Source organism: Eubalaena glacialis, chromosome 7, assembly GCF_028564815.1.
Source record: "Eubalaena glacialis isolate mEubGla1 chromosome 7, mEubGla1.1.hap2.+ XY, whole genome shotgun sequence".
NCBI classification, from domain to species: Eukaryota; Metazoa; Chordata; class Mammalia; order Artiodactyla; family Balaenidae; genus Eubalaena; species Eubalaena glacialis.
The window spans coordinates 56,894,078-56,917,150 of record NC_083722.1 but is presented as its reverse complement, the minus strand read 5'-3'; the positions used below and the strand labels follow the sequence as shown (position 1 = coordinate 56,917,150).

Below are 23,073 nucleotides of genomic sequence, written 5' to 3'. Positions count from 1 at the left end.
TGGTAACAGTACCTTGATTTCCTCCCCCATGAACTATACCTCTTCCAAAGGACACAATTTACCAGAACCTTCCATGTGTATGTCCACTCTTCCCTGACCAAGAAACAGACATCTGACCCAAGCAAGGCCAGTTAGATAACTTTCCATGGACTCTGTTCATCAGAGTGACAGAAAGGCAAAAAAAAAAAAAGGTTGGAATTTATTCTTCTTATGTCAGTGGCCTCAAGGGACCATTCATCACTTTCTACTACTCAGATCTTCTGAGATTCCCTGGCTTCAGTATTTCCCCAAAACCACTTTTATCACTTTTCCTTTGATTCCATGATTGCCTTATAATAAAATACCTTTTTGCTCAAATTAAAGTCAGTTTCTGTTGTTTGCAACCAAAGAGCCCTAAGGAATACAACTTTTTATCTCAATCATTTTTTTAAGTCTTAAAATTTGCCACCTACTTCTTCTAAGAAGTCATAAACATAATGTGTAAAAGCAGGGCAATCCACTTGCTTTATTAATGTCCTGTGTGTACCCCTGGGACCTGGGCCAGGAGGCAGGAGCCTTCCATCCCGGTTTTCTTTGGTTTTCCTGATGAGAAAGGAACAGTCTATCGACAAGTCAGGATAAAGGATAATTCTTTCCTAAGGTCCTGCCCACCAGGAAAAGAACTGGGAACATCTCAAAGCCCACAGGGCAAAGTCAGACCAAGGAGCACCAACCTGGTTTGATTGTAGAACAGTGTGTCTGCATCATTTCCAGCCCCACAATTCTCTGGGAAACTGAAAATTCTAGGTGAACTTGGCCCCAACTCATTCTCCTCTTCAGAACTCTGGACCACAAAAGCAATAATAATCATCACAGTTATTACTAACAATTACTGAGTGATCAGTAGCTATGAAGCACTGAATCAAGAACTTTATATATTTTACCTCATTCAAGCCATAAAATAATAGGTGGTGGGCCCTATAATTATCCTATTTTACAGATGAAGAGACTGAGATTTAAAAAGGGTAGGATCTTCTCTGAGGTTAGTAGCTAGTGAAAGGCGGAGCCAAGACCAAATGATTTGTGATTTCACTCTTCATCAAAAAGCCAACACTGATCACAATGGCATCCTGCCTAATATGGGCAAGTTTCTGCTTCTGTGCTCGAAATCAGAGTTCCCCGGGTGAGCACAATGCAGAAAGGAAAGGGCTGCCGCTATTTTTCATGCCAGGAACAAACACCCAAGGGTTTAGGCATCAGAGTGAACTGTCTTGATTTTATCAATCGCCTTTTCTCCTCTACTTGCCACTTGAGACTCTGCTGTCCTCTGTGTACTGACAAACCCTGTCTTACTTGGAGCAGGAAATGTTTTCCAGGACAAAATAAAAAAGAAGACTATCATCACTCCCCACAAGTTCACAGCACTCAAGAGCTTTGCCAAAGGTGTAATTCCCACAGGGCTCAGGGCAGCGCGGTGCAGGGCCCCAGGACCTCAGCCTCTGACTTCGGGAGCTGCCCACTCGCCAGGAACAGGGTGCACAGTTAACCTGAAGTTAAATTTGGCTCTTAAATACCCTCTCATAGAGTCTTTCAGGTGTAAAAAAAAACAAAGTCTTAAGTCCTAGGAGGACAGAATGAAAAACTTTGATATGTTACACATTCACTCAACAAAAACTGGACAGAGGTTAGCTAAAGGTATTGTACCCATGTTAATATCTTTATTGTAATATACAGACCATGATTAAGTAGGATGTGAATATTAGGGGAAGCTGGGTAAAGGGTATACGGGAACTCCTTGTCTTATCTTTGCAACTTTTCTATAAATCTGAAGTTATTTCAAAATAAAAGGCTTTCAAAAATGAACTGGATGAGAGACTCCCGACAGCATCCCCTGTGAGACTGATGGTTTAGGACAGTGTCACTGATGGGATGCAGGCAGGTGAGCATCTTGGGTCATGTCCATCAGTGAAGTATCACTGGGAGCAACAGCACAGGATCTCTCTAGTCCAAATCACAAGAATAACATATCTTGCAGACCAAGGCTTTAATGAGAGCTGAACACAAAAGAGAGTTTGGTCATGATACCTCATAGCTGTGCCATTAATACACACTTCTGTAAAAAAACATCACAGTAAGTGGTGTGTGTGTGTGAAAGAGAGAAAGAGAGAGAAAATGGGGTGAGGGAGGCAGGAAAAGGGAGAATACATGAAGCTGAAGCAGACAAGAAAGAATCATTTACACATCACTCACCTGGGGTCGGGGAAGAACCCACACATTTGTGAAAGCAACTTGATAACAGATGGAGTAAGAAACTGGGGTGTTAGTCCTCAACACAAGGAACTTCAAAAAAAACTTTTCCAAACCAAGTTTCAGAAATACCCATCTTAGAGTTACTGAGCACAAGCAAAGCATTTCAGAACGGTTTTAAACGTCACTAAAAGGATGGAATGTGATGGCCTAAGGAAACTCTGCAAGAAAGTTTTGAGGATGGTCCAATCCATGGTTGAGAACACTTTCAAGGATTTGGAGGTCTCTTATTCAAGGCGAGTGACCATTTAATCTTCATCTGCAAGACTGGAAGAAAGGAGTTTGTCCAGGTGACAGAACCTCTTTTCAGATATGAGGAAAAAGTTCTTGAGATCATGGGTGAGGAAACATCTCACTAGGTCCCCACAGTGGGTCATCACATTGTCTTTGCCTGTCATTGCAAGAAGAGGAGACTGCCTTTCACAGGGTTTAAGGTAAGCCTGCCTTAAAGCCCAGGGGACGGTTGATTTAGGGTCTTCTCCAATTCGTGGAATCAAAGCATACACAGCATGTAGCTGCTATAGCATCTCTCTGAAGAGCAGTTGCTAGAGAGGAATCAGGCATTGTAATTCTAGGAACACAAAGCACCAGTCACGTCATGAAACTCTGGCATAAAAAAATCCCTTGACGGATCCATTTTTCTAACCTTCCTTCCTATTTCAGAGACTTTCCGAGGACATATGAACATGAATCTGCAATTTAGGAGACAAGCTGATCTGGCACTAAGCTCCAATTTCTTTTCCAAGAAGATAACTGGGGTAAACTCAAGAGAAAATAAAATCATGACCCCAAACCAGAATCTGGAAAAAAATGCCCTGACACTTTTGCAGGAAGGGGAGATTTAAGATAAATAATATAGTACTGAAAATTCATTTTTTATTACACTTGTGAGTAAGAAACAAACATAACAGTCCAAAATATTACATTTGTACATTACTGTGTTTATATCCTATCGTGATCATCTCCCTAACTTCACCCCAAACAGCTTGGTGAAACCACATTCCACTTTATCCCAGTTTGCCTTCCATTTATATCTTAGTAGAATAATTTGATCAGACACCCAAAGGCCTTCCCACTAATGAAACCAGGATTTGCTAAGAAAAGTCAATGTATAACTTGCCTTAGTATCCATCAAAGACAAAAAGGGTTATTAAAGTCTGAGACACAGCCACCATCCTCAGACTCTTAGAAGAACCGGTAGGAGAGTAGCAGAGACAAGCAAAGGGTTAACACAGCTGATTTCTGGGTGGAGAGAAGGATGCAACATAATTTTTTAAGGCAAACACCTGGAGGCAAAAAAAAAGTAGTATTTTGTTTCCACTGCAAGAAACTGCAGACATACAGAAAGCCAATCACATCAGTGGAATACTCAATCATCTGTACATGCTAATTAACAAAATATAATCAACCCACTTTCCGTCCATCCTTTCTTCACCTGCTCTAGTATTTGTCATGCACTGGCTTCCTCACTCCTCACAACCCACAGAACATCAGACAGTCTGCGTGGTGCATCAAAGGGAAACAAATAAGCACAGATTTTTTGCTGATGGCAGGAATTTCTCATGCTCAGGGCATATGAACCAACAACGTGGAAATGGCAGCACTTGCTGTATATTTTAATGATTGCCCACACCTATTTTGCAAAAGAGACTTAAAGTTCAATTAGGTAATACAATGCTTAGTTACAGTTATTTCATTAAACTGGGCGCAGTCATTTAAAGTAGTAAATATGCAGTCATGACAGAATTAAATATTCATGAAATCAAATGCAACTGAAAAGCTGCGGATGTTAGAATATTAAAATTCCTCATAGTTTGGCAATGTAAATCTTGTATGGATCACCCCGGCCCAGTCTAGAGTGTGTTCAAATGCCAGTTCCTTGGTAGAATGCCATATAAGTTATAATATTGATCTTGGTAGATAAACCACAATCTAAATCCTTAGCTCAGTATCCAAACGCAAAACAATTTTGAGGATTTGCAAATACCATCTTGTTAAGGTGAGCCTGTCCCCAAGTACAGAGAGGCAGCACTCAATGTGATCCCAACATGTTTGGGATACTGTTTAGTCCACTAGCACCTCTAGTAAGGTCCAGCAGAAACCCAGGCAACCTCCCAGGAGGAGCATGTCATGACTCGCTTTCCTAACCAGGCACGGTGGCTGCTTCCTTGCATGCTTCCTCCAGTGAGCCACAGTGAGAAAGTACTTCAGCTGACTCCTCTTTGGTTGGTTCTGATTTGTTGAACCAGCTTTTCCCCAACACTCGCAGCCACTTCCAAAATGCACTAACAAACACATGTATACACTTCACAGAGATACAACTGGCCGGCACTAGCATCCACAAAACTCAACTCCAAGTGAATATGGAGAAAGAAAACCCTGCTCAGAGACCAAGCTGCAATAAATACACTCCAAGAATATCACACCAAGGCATTATTTTCTATGCCACTTCCTCTACTTTACAATTTTCTCAACAGGAAAAAACATCAGCACCAGAGAATGGCATTTGAGCTATTTCTTACTGGAACCCAATTACCTGAGGAGCTCCTCTCTCCACAGTCAGTAGCCGCTATCCCCGGGGCTACAATGACACAGCAAGGCTTCAAAAGGTTTCCAGACCTCACCTGGTGCCAGGCACCTGGCCCCTGCCCTCCCGGGCAGGAGGATGCCAGGGGAGGGGCAGGAGGATGCCAGTGGAGGAGCAGGAGCTCCAGCTTAGAGCTGGGTTAGGCAGAGCTCTCCATTCTGCAAAAGAGCCAAACTTTGCTCCCACTGTTGTCATCTTTAGGTTGATGTCACCTCCCTTCAAGGAGTCTCAGAAGCCACTTGGCAGCTCCTGAAGACATATGTTTCCCCTTGACCTAGATCATCCAAATAAGCTGTGGCTATACGGTGCGGGCGAGCAAAGGTCTCTCAATCTCGCTCTCCCGGGGTGCTGCGCTCCACCCGGCATCACATTGCCTGGACCAGAAGACTTTTCTCTACACGAACACTGAATACGGAAACCAGGAGGGACTTCTGCACGCGCCTCCCCGTTCAGAAAGTCACTGTCGCCCAGCGATTCCCTTCCCTACATCTGCAACCCTCACCACCTCCCGGACGAGGGAAGGGGGTGGGGGAGCGCAGGGGTTAAAGTGACAGCCGCTGCCAGAGCTCCGTGGTTTTGTTCAAAAGGTGTCACAGCGCCAACGCGGCGGACCTACCTTGCTCTCGTCCTTCTCACCGCTGGCTCTCGCTTCGGGATCGTCGCTGTCCTCGGCGCCGGCACTCTTGCCGGGCGGATCATCTGGAGCCGGATGCTGCGGCGGCGACGGCGGCTGTGGCGGCGCCTGGCAGGCTCCGCCAGCCCCCTGGGAGCGGGGGATGGGCTCCGGGCATGGAGAAACTCCCTCCACATCCATCTCCATCTTCCCATTCACTGGAGGACAAGACAAAAGCGGAGCGCAGATTTGACAGCGGCGCCGGCGGCGGCTCAGCTGCCAGTGGCACGCATGGCTCGCCGAGGAGGAGCCGCCTCCCGCGCGCCCTCCCTCCCGCTAGCCTTCGCCCGCGCGCCCCGCAGCTCCGCTCGCCGCTCGGCTCCGGCGCCGGCGGCGCCGGCCCGGGGAGCGCGAGCAGCGGGTGGCCGCGCGTCCTCGGAGCAGTGGCCTTCAGGAGCCCCTGGCAGTCCCGCTAAGGCGAGCGCATCCCGGAGGCGGCGGCAGCGACGTCTCCCATCCACGCGCCCAGCCCCGGGGCCGCCCGGGGACTCCCTCCCCAGCTGGGCCTCCCGATCCTCGTCGCTTTCCAGCCTCTCCGGGGGCCTCTCGGCGTCTCCCCTCCCCTCCGCGTCTGAACAAAGTTACTGGAAGAACAATCGCATTGCTGGGACCAGCCGGCGAAACTGACAGGAGTGGGGCGGGTCAGGTGTAAGTGAAATCTACCATCCCCGCCCGCTGACCAGGCACCGACCCCTCACCCTGCCCGCTCCAGCCGAGGAAGGCAAGGCTTTCCGATTTGTGCCAGGCGGCGGCGGAGCCCTGGAAGGAGGGGAGCCGGCAGAGGGCTGGCGTCCGGGGCACCCACTTCAACCCCGGGCGACCCCCACCCCCACGCCGGCCCCAGGCCCCTTCCGCGCTCCCTCCCGCGGCCGCACGTGTCCCCGGGGTCACCCCTCCCGCGCGCGTGTGCATCCCCGCGCTCCCGCGCCGCCCAGCCAGCGCCTGAGGACTAGGACCGAGCAAGCGGTGGCCAAGGCCGGGCCAACAGTTCACCTACCCTCGCCTCCGGCACCCGCAAAGGGTGGGGCCCCGCGCCCAGGGCCAGGACTCGAGTCTCGCTGCGCAGCGGAGTTCCTCGTAAGGCTCGGCAGCAGAGGGGCGGAGGGGGGGGCGGAGGGGGAGGCGGAGGGGGCGGCGGAGGGAGAGCGAGGGGTCGCGGCCAGGCATCGGCCGCCAGGTGCCCCGGTTGGCGCCAGCTCCCGGCCAGCCCTCTGCGCTGGAAGGGCGTACTCCGCCGGGCAGGGCTCCGGGAGGTGCCGGCGGGGACGCCAGGCGGTGCGGTGAGCTGCGTCTGTAAATCTAGAGAGACAGATGGAGATGGCAAGGGTAGACTCGGGAATTCTTACACGGGGCTCTCCGACAGTCAGGTGATTAGGGTGACTTCTATATTTAACACTACTTGGTCCTGGGGAGTAGCTTACAACTTCACGGGAACTGCTACAGCGACTCTGCACTCCCGAGGGACCTTCCGGCAACTATGGAGAGAAATAACGGATTATTAAGAAGCTGTTTAATGTTAAATAGAGCCTATTGTTCTGGGCTTTGAGTTCCATAATGCCCCCAAATGGATCAGCAGATAAATGAACTCTCCGTGCATTTCTTAGCAGAGCTTACTTAGCTTTCTTCCTCCAGCAACAATTGCCTCCTGAAACTAGAAAGTTAAGTTGTTCATCTCCTGACTGCTTTGCATTAAAGACAACGTTGACAATTTCAAGACACACTGTCCCAATAGATGCAGTTACACAAGAACACAGCATGAGTCCCATCCTTCAATGCAATTGCTTAATCTCTGACTCTAAGTGTGATAGAAATTAATTGCCACTTGAATTTCATCAGTGCAGACAGTCAATTTAGATAATGCAATGTGAACATGCTTTTGGAAAGAAAAGTTTGGGGATGGAATTACTCATTCTTTTTCTTCAAAATTACGAAAAATTAGATTTCAAGCTCATTTTCTAAATTGGGAACTTGTTCAAAATAACATGAGCTTGCTTTAGTCTGACATTCACTATACTTTTAAAATGACATTATGACCTTTCATGTAGTAATGTGCCAGCCAAGAAAATACAGAGCTTTGTGCCTTTAAAGAAGTTACTTGCGGACTTCCCTGGTGGTGCAGTGGTTAAGAATCTGCCTGCCAATGCAGGGGACACCGTTGGATCCCTGGTCCAGGAAGATCCCACATGCCGCAGAGCAACTAACCCCTGCGCCACAACTACTGAGCCTGCGTGCCACAACTACTGAAGCCCACGCGCCTAGACCCCATGCTCCGCAACAAGAGGAGCCACCACAAAGAGAAGCCTGTGCACCGCAACAAAGAGTAGCCCCCGCTCCTCGCAACTAGAGAAAGCCCCCGCGCAGCAAAGAAGACCCAACGCAGCCAAAAATAAATAAGAAAAAAAGAAAAATATTTGTTTTAAAAAAAAAGTTACTTGCTCTCCCTTTCCTCCCCAGTACATGGTAATCAATCAATCCTTATAGTATTTTTATAATGGTAAATTCGATGACCTGTGTAAAGAGCTTAGGAGAGTGCCTTAGGGCATAGGGAGCACTCAGTGCCTGTTTTACTGAAAATAGTAAGATGACAGAAATTCACCATGAGCACTCATCTGAGAAGAAATTGCTAGTTTAATTAATCTCTTTCTATAAATTATTCCAAAAGATATTTGGCATCTTCAAAAAATGAAGCCCCTTCTGAAGGCAGGAAGAAAGTCAATGGTGTTCTGTGCAATAAAGACAGAATTTGACAGATTTTCCTTTTACAGTGTAGAAATAAAAAGTACATGTCAGTTCCAACAGGAGCTGGAAGAGCTGACTGGAAAGTTATTATTCTTACATGCTTGTTACTTCCAAAATGTGTTTGTGAACTTCAGTGAAGAGTAAATCAAAACAAAGATCCAATACTTCAACTAAATTTGTTCTAAATTTAGGCAAGAGCTTGTAAAGATTCCCATTGTCAAAGGCAAGTATTTTTCCTTTCTCTGCCCTTCTATTTTTGGGGGGGACACAGTTTTTTTTTGCATCTGTCATAAGTAAATATGGGCTCAGAAAATATATTACATTTCAAAACTGTTGATTGCACCTAATTATGCATGTAAATTGCTACTTCAAGCATGCAGACAGCTTGCAACATTTTGAAAATTTTGCCCTGGTAGTCATCTGAGGTATTTATGTTACTATTTTCCTTTTGCCTTAAATGACTTCTTTCCCCATGAGCTTTCCATTAATGATGGGTCTATGAACAATTCTGACCTCTTGATGTCTCTCTTTTGGATGATTCAAATGAGCAAATCAGCACTTTCAACAAAATCACCCTTATTATTGTTTATACCAGGCCACTTGATTTTCTGAGTCACTGAAATGAGAGTTTACAAGAAGGTATCCTGGAAGAGTTATCTAACCCCTTGCTACTCAAAATGTAGTCGATGGACAGGTAGCGTCTCAACACCTGTATTGTGTGAAATACAGGGTCTCAGGCCCCTGCCCCAGACTGACTGCATCAAGAGTCTACCTTTTAACAAGATCTTCAAGTGTTTCCTACCACGTTTAAGTCTGAGAAGTGCTGCTGTAACTCATAGCATAGTTGGCCTTTCTCCATTATAATTCTTTGGCACTGTACCTCTAAAATACCACTCAGAAAGACCTATCAGGAAAACACAATGTTAGACACTTTTTTGTTTTGGTCAAGACATTATAATCCCTTCTCACTCTCCCCCAACCCCTGAGGATCTGAGAACTAAGTTTTGCATGATGAAAAATTACATCAATTAAGAATCTACCTATGTTGTATATCTCTGTTAATGAATTAGAAGTATACAATTTTCTAAAATTAAAAGGAATTAACCTAAAAGGGGAATTACACTTTATCTTGAAAAATAAATTTTATGCAAACATGTGGAACTAATTCCTAAAAAACGTGGTTATTCTTGACCTTCTACTTAAGATGTGAAAGTCCAGTGCCCACTCTGCTGGGATTATTGATACTTTCTGTTACAATGCAAGCAGAAACCATCACGTTAGTGTCTGTGCCATGACAGTCTATTAAAGCTTCAATAATTAGGCATAGGAATGGACTAAATTATATGCTCCAATATTTTTAGGAACTAACAGAACTTGTTGCTTTAAAGAATTTCTTTAAAGCACAGGTACACAGATCAATAAATTATTACTTTTAAAGGCTACCTGGGGACTTCCCTCGTGGCGCAGTGGTTAAAAATGCACCTGCTAATGCAGGGGACATGGGTTCGAGCCCTGGTCCGGGAAGATCCCACATGCCGCGGAGCAACTAAGCCCGTGTGCCACAACTACTAAGCCTGCGCTCTAGAGCCCGTGCGCCACCACTGCGCCCGTGTGCCACAACTACTGAAGCCCACGCACCTAGAGCCCGTGCTCCACAATGAGAAGCCACCGCAATGAGAAGCCCGTGCACTGCAACAAAGAGTAGCCCCTGCTCACTGCAACTAGAGAAAGCCCATGCGCTGCAATGAAAACCCAACACAGCCAAAAAAATAAAAATAAAGAATAAAAAAAAAATAAAGGCTACCTGGTACAGTAGTTCTCACCTGTAAAGTACATGAAATCCCCTGGCGAATGTCCCTGGAAGGCAGATTGGGACTTGGTAGCATGGGGTTCAAGCCTGAGAATCTGCATTTCTAACAAACTTCCAGATGAGGCCAGTATTTCTGGTCCTCAGACCTAATAGACTTGTTTTACCTCCATCAATGGTTCTCAAATATTAATCAATTGGGGAGCTTTTTAAAATCTTCAGTGCCCAGATTACTCCCCAGACAAGTTACATTAGAACCTCTGGGGTTGAGATCTAGGTGTCAGTGGTGTTTAGATTCCAGCTGATTACGATGTATAGCCAAGATTGGGAATCAGTGCTGTCAACCTGTGCTTCTCCAAGTGTCGTCTCCAAGACCGAGGCAGCAGCATCTCTAGGGGAGCGGTTTATGAACGCTGACTCTCAGGCCCCACCCCAGACCTATCGAGTCAGTATCTGCACTCTAAGCTCTCCAAGTGCTGTGTCTGCACATTTCAAGTTTGAGAAGCACGGCTCTAGCGTAGCCCATGGGACACAGGGGTGGCACTCAAACAGCTGCAACCTGATGGTAACTACTTCACCTCTTGGCTCTTTACAGATCTATACCCATTCTGAGAAGCTTTCAGAGCCCTTACAGATAAAGTTCCCATTGATGAGAGAAATCTACAAGCATCCCTGGCTGTTTTAACAATCCCATGGTTAGCAGCGCTGCCCAACAGGACTGCCTACAATGACAGAAACGTGCTGTGTCTGTGCTCTTCAGTAAGTGACTGAATGATGGCCAACGTGACCAAGAAACTTTTCATTTTCATTCTATTTCATTGTAATTACTTTAAATGTAAACGGCCTCATGTGGTTGCTGGCCCCCGTACTGGACAGAGCAGCTCCAGGGTAATCATCCTTCTTGTTCCTCAACCCTTTTTCAAATTCCCAGGTTGAACCCAGGCCCCCCTGCTCAGCCTGTGTACTTATTAATCCCCAGTGAATGCGCTGAGACGACAAACATCTGCCTCACCACCTCATCTACATAATAAGTAACATTATGCTTATTATTTTGAATGAGAGGAATTTAACTTGAATTAAATGCCACCGAAAGTTGTCAAAACCTTTTTCATAGTATTCATAATCACGTAGCTTGAATTTTACAGCCTTTTCAAACAGCAGCAGACATGGGGCGCATTTGGAACTGCCTTAAGAAAAAGAGACAAAAGACTGCAAATGGATTTGGGGTAGAAGACACAAAAAGACACCTCATCTCCAGCATCTTATTGGTGCACGAGAGAAAGTTCCATAAATTCAGAGGGTATCTGTGTTGAAAATAAACATCAAAGTTTGAACATTCCTCCCAAAATGGAAGATGAGATGCAAACAAAGGAGAGGTCAAGGTGCCAGAAGATAGCAAATGAAATTCAAACTAGAAATGCACTCAACAGTTACCCTGAATGTGAATATCTAATCTGTGGAATCAATGGGCAGGGAGGGGTTGTAGGGCAGAGAGGGGACAAAAATACATGTGATTTGAAACAGGCACCAGCCCCCTGGAGCCTTCCCTTTTCCAAGTGAGAAAATCAGCACCACCGCCCACGATCACAACACACTGCCTCCACCAGGCAGGCTCCCAGGAACCCCGTGAGGTGGATATGATCAGGAAAAAGATTATTCAGGGGACATGATTTTAACTGACACATCTCAGAGCAAAAATAAGCAAATTCCTACTTGAGAGGGAAGAGGACAGTGTCAGCCCTTGCCTTTGATTGAAAAGGTGAATTAGCACAACCTACCTCATATAAGGAAAACATTTCATCAAGGTCTGTGCTTTGCTCAGCTGCCAGTTTGGTACCGTGTGATGCAAGATTATGCCCATAAAGAAATGTGTAGCCAAGGGCAACAGCCTCACTTTTGAGGATGGTCACTTCTTAGCAACTGAAACCAATAAATAAAGAAACTCCAGGGGACTTCAGACAATAGGCTTTCGGGAGGTTGGCCGTGAGCTCAGAAGCCATTCAGAACTGTCCTGACATTCAGGCACCTAAGATCCCCATCACCCAGGCTCTCCTTTCCTTCAGAAACTGAGGGCAAGTTTCTTCATGATTCACACCAATCCAGCTCAGAAGGGAGCAGGAAGAGTGACAATGAAAGAAGAAAATGGTCTAAAGTTATCTGTTTACATAGCTTTATGCATGCCCTGCCTAATGGCACAGCTAATTAAGATCAAGTCACAAGCCCCAGTCGTTGTTCTAGGCAATGTTTGGAGGATTCCTCTACCCTTCACTTGTTCAAACACACACATGTCTCTTGGCTAAATTTTTAGGTGTAGTTTATGAACATAAAGAATCCCAGGGATTCTGAACTTTAACTTCTGGGTCACCTAAAAATATTCCAAGAGATTGCAATTTTAAGAGCAGAGGCCCCAGCAATATGGGAGCAAGTCTGCCTAGGAAGAGGGTCTGTTTGTCTTCCTGACTCTTGTACAGAATGAGAGTTTCACTGAGTTGGTTCTAGACGTGACCAGTGTCAAAATATCCCCTTTATTACTGACAAAGTCTAGGTGGGAGGAAGGAGCTGGTATCTGTCAGCAAATGGGCTTCTTATTTCTGAACACCTGGATCAGACAGACAAATCCATCCAGTCACACACCTCTCCTGGAGCACAGAGAGGAAGAGAGTAGAGAGGCGCCAGGAGTGCATCCTGAACTCCCTATGCCTGGAAAGAACCCTCAAAAGTGGAGAAGTGTTAATCCCCCAAATGACCTCTGCTTCACTATCAGCCCCAGACCCACATCCTGTGTCCCAGTCGCCCTTGCTGCTTGGTGCCCCCAGTGGTGGGATAATTCTGGGAGCCCACCCTGGACAGCTCCTCTTCCCAATTCTTATATCCCTCACTGGTCCTGGTGGTCCCCAGGCCACCATCAGCTCTGCCAGCCCCACTCCCTTCAATTGTAGAACTAACTTACCGGGTCTTAGACATGATTGGTCAGAATTAACATTCGTCCCACAAAGCTCTCAGGAATCACATTCCTCCCCTGGCTCCCATTAGCATCAGACAGACATCAACTGAGCAAACCAGAAATTTCACGGAGGTGTAAAGCTGGCAGAGGTGATGCTCCAGCAAGTGCCTTTTATCTTACAGGTGCCTAATAAATATTACATTTTCATAATTTGTCTTTTTAAATCAGAAATTATCTTTCATTCTCTTGCATAGTATATTTTAGAAGACCCACCTAACGCAGTACCCTGCACAAAGTAGCCACTAAGTAAATGTTTGAGAAGGAATATTAAAAACCTTGTATGTGAAGGCTTAGAAATGACTTTGCATCTCATCTTGGAAAATTCAGTCTTCAAAAAAGTAAAACAAGAATAGGCAATTTGGAAACTAGGCTTTTACCATGGACTTCCCGTGATCACATGTATCTATCAATGTCACTGAACCACTGCAAGAGGGTAAATAACTGTAACTTTGCACAAGGACCTTGTCTCAGTCTCCATCTCCTTTTTTTATGAATCGAGGAACCTATAATTCCTTTTAGCTCAAAGACTTTTTGAGGTAACAATAGTAGATATTTTCTGACCAGTTAATTGAACAATGAAAGCATCCAATAATCCAGTGATGGGGAAACCCTCTTTAGTTTGGAATGATATGCTTTCATTTTCATCTATTAAATATCAAATCTCATATAACTACATCACTTTGCTGTACACCTGAAACTAACACAACATTTTAAACCAACTATACTCCAATATAAATTAAAAGTTTAAACAAATAGCAAGTCTCTTCCCCTATTTCTAGACATGGCCATTGGTGTCTGGGTCATCATGTCCTTAATCTGAAACTCTGCTTTTCACTTTGGAACCAGAGTATAAGTAACATGTAAAACTACAGTCATAATTAGGTAAGACATTTGGGGGAACCAGGAATTTAAATGTAAATACAAAACACACAGGAAACAATCCACAGAGACAGCAATAAACATAACAAATGAGCACATAAGGAAAACCAGTATCATGTGGGTGATGACCAGCAAGATTCATCTCGATGTATCTCCAGAGAAAAGAGAAGGACCACTTATGGTGAGGAAATGAAAATTTCACTGGGTGATTTATATGTTTACAATGGTGCTCATGTCTCTTAGGAATATCATACAAGCTTGGAAATTAAGGCCTAAGTGAACACAAACTACTTCTTCTCACTTCTCCCTCAGTGTACAGGCTGTCAGCCCTGTGCTCTGTGGGCACAGTTGTGTTACATGTCACTGGTCATCACTCTACTGCCTAAATCAATGCCTTTCTGGCTCCTGATCTGAGCTGTCCTGTATTCCACTCCAAACATCCCAGGAAGCTCCTCGGTCTTGATTCCCTCCTCGTCCTCTGACTGCCCCCTCACCAACCGTCTTTTTCACTCTTCTTTTCCTCCCCATCTTCAAGCAACCTGCTCTCCATGTGTCCTTTCTTCAGAGAGCTCACCAAACATCCTCATCTCGGGGAAACAGCATCCCTGTCAATCACCAGAGAGATCCAGCAGAGCATTAGGTGTCAACAGGTAGCATCTCTTTTAATGATCATGACACCTCTATGCAGAGCCATTACAAGCCCCATGTTATACACGAGGAAACCAGGGTTCTGACAGTCTGGGTAACAAGCCTAAAGCCACCACCCTGGTAGTGGCAGAATCAGAGCGTGAACCCAGGCCTGCCTGAGTCATTTCACGATCATACACCTATGCATATCAATTATCAGTGAACTCAATGCTCTACAGCACAATAGCCATTTGTGTTGCTCGCACACCTGTGGTGCACACAGAGCTGGGTGGCTGTGACGTGCTCTGGGCACCGTCATCCAAGCAGCTCAGCTGGGCTCACTCTGGGCACTGGCCACTGGCTGGGACTCTGGGGACTCACCAGAGGTTACTTGGGTTTCCTCACAGCATGGAGGCCAGATTCCAAGAGCAAAGAGCCTAATGGAAGGAGGCAGTGGCACAGGGCATTTTTGTGACTTAATCACAGTGTCATTCCTGCTGTGCTGTTGGTCAAGGCAAACACAAAGGCCCACCCAGGTTCAAAAGGAGGCTGCATAGACGCCACCTGTCAATGAGGAAGAAAGTAGCGAGGTACTAGATAGAAAAACCTGTAGAACAGGAGGAAACCCTGTTGCAGCCATCGGTGGAAGAAACAAGCTGCTGCATCATGAGTCCTCTCAAAAGCCCACCTGTGAAGATGACTTTCAAACTTTTATCTCCAAGCCCTGACGTCTCTGTTGAAGCCAGTTTCACAGTTCTGATTGTCTATCAGAATTTTTCAAAACCCAGATTCACAAAGCTCTTTGTTAAAACCAAGCCTTACTTATTCTTCAAGATTTACCTGAGCAGCTCTATTCTTCCTCATCACCAGTGCCGACCAGCTCATGTGCAGCTTTGACTCCTTGGTTCCCAGGTCCCGACAGGTGCCTGCTCAGACCTATTCCTCCTGCTCATCAAATATAATAGTTTATTCATTCATTCAAGAACATGTATTGAGTACCTACTATGTAATTGGCCCTGCCTTGGTTATTGTTAATTAGTGATGGAGATTCAATAGTACACACGCACACACACACAAATATGTGTGGGAAAAAAATATATATATAAATATGCATACTGTCTTTGGTGTCAAGTAATTTAGAGGCTTATGCAAAACGAATAGACAAGTCGACAAATCACAATTGTTATAAGTATTAGATTCCAAGTAAACTCGGGTGCTGAGGTTGCAAAGAAAAGGCGCACTAACCTAGATTTGGGTGAGGGAAAGGAGAAGGAAGTGAGTTCTGAGCCAAGTTTGAAGGAATAGTAGGAGCTGTGGTCCATCTGAGCTCACACATTACAAACAGAAATCAAAACAAAACGAAATATATGCCGTTCAGCTCAGGATGACTTTGAGTTGATCGCTGAGAGACAGTCTCTGAAGCACTGAATGATACCCAAGGCTGAACCTCTGACTCTATTTGAATGTGTCCAACCTGTAAAAGGTAAGTTAATTTAATTGAGATGAACCAGCATCACTGAGCATCATCATGTTGGAAAGTCAGTGTAGGGAGATTTTAAAAATTTTTTTACAGAAATTTGAAGAGCTTTTATCAGTGATGGGGAAAGACGTCTCTCATGGCCTGTGCGCTTGAGCTTTGCCAGCTTCCTCTGACATTCATTCCTCACCATGTCTGTTGCATGCCCTGCTTTGCATGTGTCACAGGAGATGACATGTCTGGACTCCCTTGCGTACGGTCTTAACGTAAGTCTGTGGTAGGCTGTGGAAAGCGGAAGGTGCAAGAGGGAGGCTGGGGGCTTTCTCCCTTTCCTCTTGCCCCCACCCCCAGCCATCCGTTGGGGCAGCACCCACCCCCGCCCCCCACCATGTAGCCCGATTCTGGGATTAGGTAACACACCCTCCCCTGTGGACCTGCAGCCCTGGGGTGCACCCGCCTCCTGCTCTGGCTAGTTTCAGCATCCCCTGGCCGCCACCCCATAGCTGACACCTTCTATCACAACCTCTTATATCTGAAAGACTGGGGTGGTGTCAGCTTTCCTGACTGGACCCTGACTGATGAACCGAGCTAGCTCATTTCAAAAAATTATTTTTAATTGTGGCACAATGCACATAACACAAAAGTGACCATCTTAATCATATTTAAGTATGTAGTTCAGTGACACTGAGTACATTCATGTGGTTGTACGACCTTCACCCCATCCATCTCCAGAACTCTTCTCATTTGTAAAACTGAAACTCTGTCCCCACTAAACACTGACGCCTCATTTCCTCTCCCCCAGCCCCTGCAGCCACCACTCTGCTCTCTGTATGAATCTGACTACTCTGGGTACCTCATGTAAGGGGAACCATATACTACTTGTCCTTTTGTGACTGGTTTATTTCACTTAACATAATGTCCTCAAGGCTCATCCATGTTGTAGCATGTAGCTCATTTTAATACCAGAGCAGTTGGCTTTCAGTGGCAGAAATCATTGACTCAACCTTGTCTTCTAATCCTATGCTGAGTAATAAGTAGGATTTCTGGCATTAAGCCTACTGATCCTCTGTTTCCATTACAAGTTTAAGTAAGAGACATGCCAGGGTCCAGCAATTGAGGCCCCGGGAGGATTTCAGCATAAGACGGCTCTTCTTCCTATTCCACGTTGGCCACTCTGTGACCTTGGACAAATCAGCCTGGTGTCTCTCTGATCTCAGTTTTGTCACCATTACTCTGTGAATCATAAACCCTGCCTTGCACAGCTAGAAGAATTATATTTTTCCTACATATTTACTTTTATTCCATATTCTTAGTTTTAAATATTTGATGCTTCATACCTTGCTAGCTTGTTTATATAGTTAAAACTTCATATGCTTTTGTTGACACAGTATCAATAAAAAGAACTGAAAATGTGCACATTTCTTTCCCTGGTGGCAAAGCTTCAGAGAGGTGATTAATTAAGAGTAGAAGCTTCTGATGTCTGACAATATAATTTCAAATCCTAACTCCACCATCAGTAAATGTGTGACCTTGGAAAGTTACCTAAATTATTAAATTTCTCTGGGCCTCAATTTCCCCATCTGTAATATGGGTATAATAATAGTTCCTAAACCTTTGGGTTGTCGTGGGGATTAAATGATAAAATTACCTCAAGCTTTTACTTATCACATTTATAAATATACATTAGGAATTATTAGACTCCATTTTAATTGCAAATTTAAAATCTTAATGGATCCAGCCTTGAAAGATCCCTTGAAACTTTTCATCCCATAGAGAGGATTCTAGTGTGGGTATATTAGGACGCACTGATAAAGGATACTTCTGCCCCAATTTGCAGCCCTCACCTGCCTTTCCCAAACTCCAGGGTGCATGTAATATCAAGTTAGGTCACCTGTCTGTGTGGGTTGGACCAGCTGCAGGGGCCTGATCTGCCCTCGATATGCTTGAATGGTGGGACTCCATGGAGCTATACTTTTTGTGTAGTCAGAAGTCTAGATTTTGACTAAAACCCAAAACAGGGCCAACCGTGGTCTTCTTACAAGGGCAAAACTTTTGCTCAACCACAGTCCAAAACTCTCAGGAGTGTATAGTGAGACTTACCCATTCATTTCTTCTTTGAGAGAGAGAACAAAATATCTACCTCATGCATTCATCCATTCATTCCACAAGCCTTTCTGAGGCCTGTCCAGGCACTAAATAAAGATACCAGAGATACAGAAATGCAAAACACAGCTCTAGCCCTCCAGGAGCTCGGGAGACTGACATCCAGCCCAAGGTGCTGGGGGAACCCAGGGGTCAGGGAGGAGGTGATGGCAGGGCTGAATCTGGAAGGCTGAAGAGGCCTTATCAAGGAAGAATAAAAGGGAAGGAGTGTAATTTTCAAGGTAGAGGGAACAACGGGACAGGGCATGGAGGTTGAGAGTGACAGGGCACACTGCAGGCACCCACACGTGTACAGGAGAAATGAGACGGGGATGCAAAGGTTGGCTGCATCCAGACCACGAAGGCACTTCCATGTCATGTAAGGGGCCCAGACATTACACCACACATGCCGGGGGTAGGGGGAATGTGGTGGTGTTTTAAGTTGCAACTAAGAAGAGGTAGGAGATTCTATGACAACTCTATGGAGAAGATAAGACTAGGAGGCAGGGAAACCAACTAAGATACCATAGCAGTAACGGAAGCAAGAAATAAGATTTTTAATAAGTCAAGTGGCCACAGAAAGGAAGAGAAAGCATTGGATTCTAAATTAGAATTAGAAAGTATCATCAACAGGACTGGGTGAGTCATTAGATGTACTTGTTGCTTCTAAGTTAAGAGTTCTAGGACTTCCCTGGTGGCCCAGTGGGTAAGACTCCGAGCTCCCAATGCAGGGGCCCCAGGTTCAATCCCTGATCGGGGAACTAGATCCCGCACGCATGCTGCAACTAAGACCCGGAGCAGCCTAAATAAATAAATAAATATTTAAAAAATAAATTAAGAGTTCCAAGGTCACTGAGCAAACTATAAATATCCTTGGGCCACATGTGAGGACACCAAGCAAGGTTTCCAAAGCTGGTTAAAGAGCGAGCAAAATCTATGGGCCATGCAGTTATCAGATTTCAACCAAATCTGCCCTACTGTACCATCAGCTATGCATTGGAATATCAGAGGCCAACAAATTTATTGTTGAGGAGAAAAAAGGAAAAATCCATACCTTCAACATGCGGCACATTTTTGCTTCTATGTTTATAGTGTTACTCATTCTGAAGTTTCCTTTGAGTCCTTTGCCATGAAACTAAGTATATGCTTTTCTGTATCAAACCTCAAACATCCAAAGACTCTATTTTCCATTGTCTTTAAGCAACTCTTCACTTAACCATGTCCAAACAATGAGAATCCATTGGTTCTATTCTTAAGTATTACCAAATGCGAATGTTCCCTAACCTCCCTGAATAACCCACACCAGTTTTTAAAACCCTTCACATGATGCAAACTGTGCTCACAGCTGTGGTAACTCACTCCCGTGACCAGGTGAGTCTCCCCTCTCGTGTTATGTGGAGTGCACTGCAGAATAGCTCTTGTACCAAATGCGTAGACTTGCATTGGACCAGATTGTATGAATGGAAATGACTTCTCCCTCAGAGGTCAAAGCAAGGTGAACTACACTAAGTATAATTTGCTAAAATATTACACTCCCCAGGTTCCAAAGCTAATCATTCACTTTTCACAAGTAAAAGAATTTTGGTTTGCAGTGGGAGAAGTAATGACCCTGAACACCAATTCCAGAACGAGAGGCTATCTTCAGTGTTCTCTGGCCTCACAGTTTGTATATATAATTAGGATAAAGCAACCATTTTGGATTATATGATTGAAAGAAACTACTACAGGACACAATTATCATATGTTTTAATTTGCCAAGTCTAAGAAAGTCTTAGTGAATGGATGACTGGCCCTTTCCGTGGTCAAGCACTGGCCACATTTTGAGAAGGTATTTGGCAAGTTGGGCCGTAGGTATCAGGTGACCAGGATCCAGAGTTGGAACCCAGTGAAACAACAAAGGAGATCAGGAGTGAAAGGTGGAGTCAATTCAGGGCTGAAACCAGAAAGGAATGTTAGCTATCAGTTTCAGTAGAGATGTTTTTGGGCTGCAAGTAACAAAAAACCAACTCAAACTGTTTTAACAACGAAGGGGATTTATTGGTCCTTGGAACTAGAATGTCTGGAAATAATATAGTTTCTGGCACAGATTGAACTGGGCTCTGCTTTATTTCACGACCATTCTCTTGGATGCATCTTTATCTGTTGTATCATCTTAGCCCTCATGCTGGCTCCACAATTATTAGACTCACCCTCCCAGGAACTAATCACCACAGCCAACAAAGTATGATAATCTGATCCATGTAAGCCAATCACATCCTGCCCTGGATCTGGGGTAGGGGTCCATCCCACCCAACCACACGCCTGCCACAACAGAAAAGGGCTAGGATGGATGCTGGAGAGGAGTCAGTGGTCACTGAGAGCAGGAGGGTGAAGCCAGGGAGGAGGGAAGCAAAAGAACCTGAAGGCACAGCAGCCACGGCACTGGCATCAGACTCAACCCACTAAACACCAGAGACCCTCGTCCTAGAGCAAAGCCAGCAGGGGATGGTAGGTTGACTGCATCCTTCCAGCTGTAACAGGTGCCTAAAAATAACTCCTGAGGGAGGATTGCAGCTAAGACCTACATTCACCACAGTCACTTCCGGATTTTAATTATTACAAAAGGAACAGAAAAGAACAATGACGACTATAATGCCAGAAAGCTCACAGCAGTAAATCACTGCTCTGGAATAAGAAAAAGAGGCATTCATCCTTGCAAGCTTCTAATGGACTATTTAGAAAATACTTTGTCTGCTCTTCGGACAAAGTAGAACTCTGAAATGCTAAACATTTCATTAAATAAAACAGCTTGTTTCCTAAGAACTGTACTATGAGCACTGACAGCATGTTCCAGGACTGATCCTTCTATAGGAACAGGAAGTGTACATGGTGGTGTCGTATAGGGAAGGGTCAGGGTCACCACCACCAGGAAACTGCATTTTACAGTATATCAAGATCGGAGTACAGAGTAGTGAGCAGCGTTCCCTGTGGTATACAGTAGGTCCTTGTTGATTGTCTATTTTATGTATAGCAGTGTGTACATGTCTATCCCAAACTCCCAATCCATCCCTCCCCCTAACCCTTCCCCCCACACCGGCCGTAACCACAAGTTTGTTTTCAAAGTCCATGAGTCTTGTAAATAAGTTCATTTGTATCACTTGTTTTAGATTCCACGTATAAGCGATAACTGAATCACTTTGCTGTACACCTGAAACGAACACAACATTGTTAATCATCTATACTTCAGTATAAAATAAAAATGAAAGATCTGAGTACAAATACCACTTGTTTTGTTTTTGTTTGTATCAATGAAGTCCATCTAAGAATAAATCAATTAGTATTTAAAAACCTTGCAGAGTACTTGGTAAGTAGTAGGTACTCAGGAAATGTTCACTGAATTAAAGCATTTACTGAGCACCTCCTAAGCACTGTGACAGGCACTGGTGGTCATTTAGCAGACCCTTTATGTACTCCTGGGCACCCACCATTCCTGAGTACGGGGATGGCTTTTGCTTGGATTACAAGCATCTGAGACTGTGCTCAAGGGAGGCGCTTGGTCTGCACGTGGGGAGGCTGGAAGTGCTGGGCGGTCACTGTCCCTGCCAGCAGCTCTCCACCAATGACGTATGGGAACGGGGGCAGAAGTGCCCCAGCTTCTTTGCCTCCCGGGTGGGGCGGCTCTGAGGTGTGTCCTATGCTGCCTCACAGATGTGTTGAGTTGGCCTGAGACCAGTTGCCTGCAGCACTAACCTGCTCATTAATATACATGGGCTTCCTTGCCTTCATTTTCTCACTTTCCCGCTCTCCTACAAACGCTTCCTGGGATAACCTACTAAATAAGCCCTTTTTGCTTGTGACTTTGTCTCATGATCAGCTTCTGGAGGAACACAGCATATGACGTAGCCCTTCTAACAGCCATTCTTTCTGTCTTCCTGAAAATCAGAACCCTAATATTTGGGGGCAGGGCAGTAAGCCTAGCCCCAGGAGACGGATTGTTACTGGGATACACCAAACATCACAATTTCATTTTCAGCTTTTCCAACCAAACTTGCAACTGCAAGGGTATGACCACCTTAGCCAGTGAGATATAAGCGTAAAGCGGGTGGAAATCTTCTGGAGAAGCTCCTGTTCTCCTGATAAAACGTTATAGATGCAACCACCCTCTTCCTGCCTCGAAAGTATTGATAACTGTGGTACCATTTGACATTTGCTGCGACAAACAGCTTCATGGAATAGAATGTGCTACCCCAGCACCCCTGCCCACCCCCCACCAGAAAGAGCAATGGCCTATCTCAGAGGCCTCTCCTCCCACAAGAGGGGAAGGGAGAGCCCTATTTAAGTCAACTTCATTCCATTTTCTGTTACATGCAGCCCAAAGCAGTCCTAACCAATACAAATACCTAGCATTGTGTTAAGAGTTGAAAGAGATCAACAAGGAACAACCCATGACTGTTTCACTGAGGAGTGAAAACTAAGTTATAAGATAATTAGAACCATTTTTATTAACTCTAAGATAATGGGTGTGATGCAAGTTTGTTCAAGCACAGGCTGAACAACTAGTTGGCACAGACTCGAGTGCTGTGAAGTGTTTGAGGCTAGAGGGGCCTTTAGATCCCTTCCAGCTGCAAGTTTCTATCATCCTCTTACTGCAGGGCAGGAACAAATCAGAGTAGTATTCCCAGAAGTGCTCAGGGAAGAAGAGGAGAAAGAAATGGGCCTTGAGTGTTGGACAGGATGTGAAGAAAGTGAAATAAAGAGCATGGCAACCAGAGCAAGGGGTTGGAAATACATGCTGCAGAAATGCTGGCCACAACTCGGGAGTCTCACTGTTGAAAACCCTGAACTTGGACCCTCCACTGCACGCGCGTGCCTG

The 23,073-nt window shown here is 45.2% G+C and overlaps 1 protein-coding gene across 1 annotated transcript; it reads left to right on the top strand.

Moving 5' to 3' along the window:
- Window positions 1-5,649: 5,649 nt before the first annotated feature.
- Window positions 5,650-6,121, top strand: LOC133095730 (translation initiation factor IF-2). Its single transcript, XM_061197458.1, is given in 5 exon segments — window positions 5,650-5,743; window positions 5,746-5,856; window positions 5,859-5,882; window positions 5,885-6,054; window positions 6,056-6,121. Coding segments are annotated over 5 exon segments (465 nt in total).
- Window positions 6,122-23,073: the final 16,952 nt, after the last annotated feature.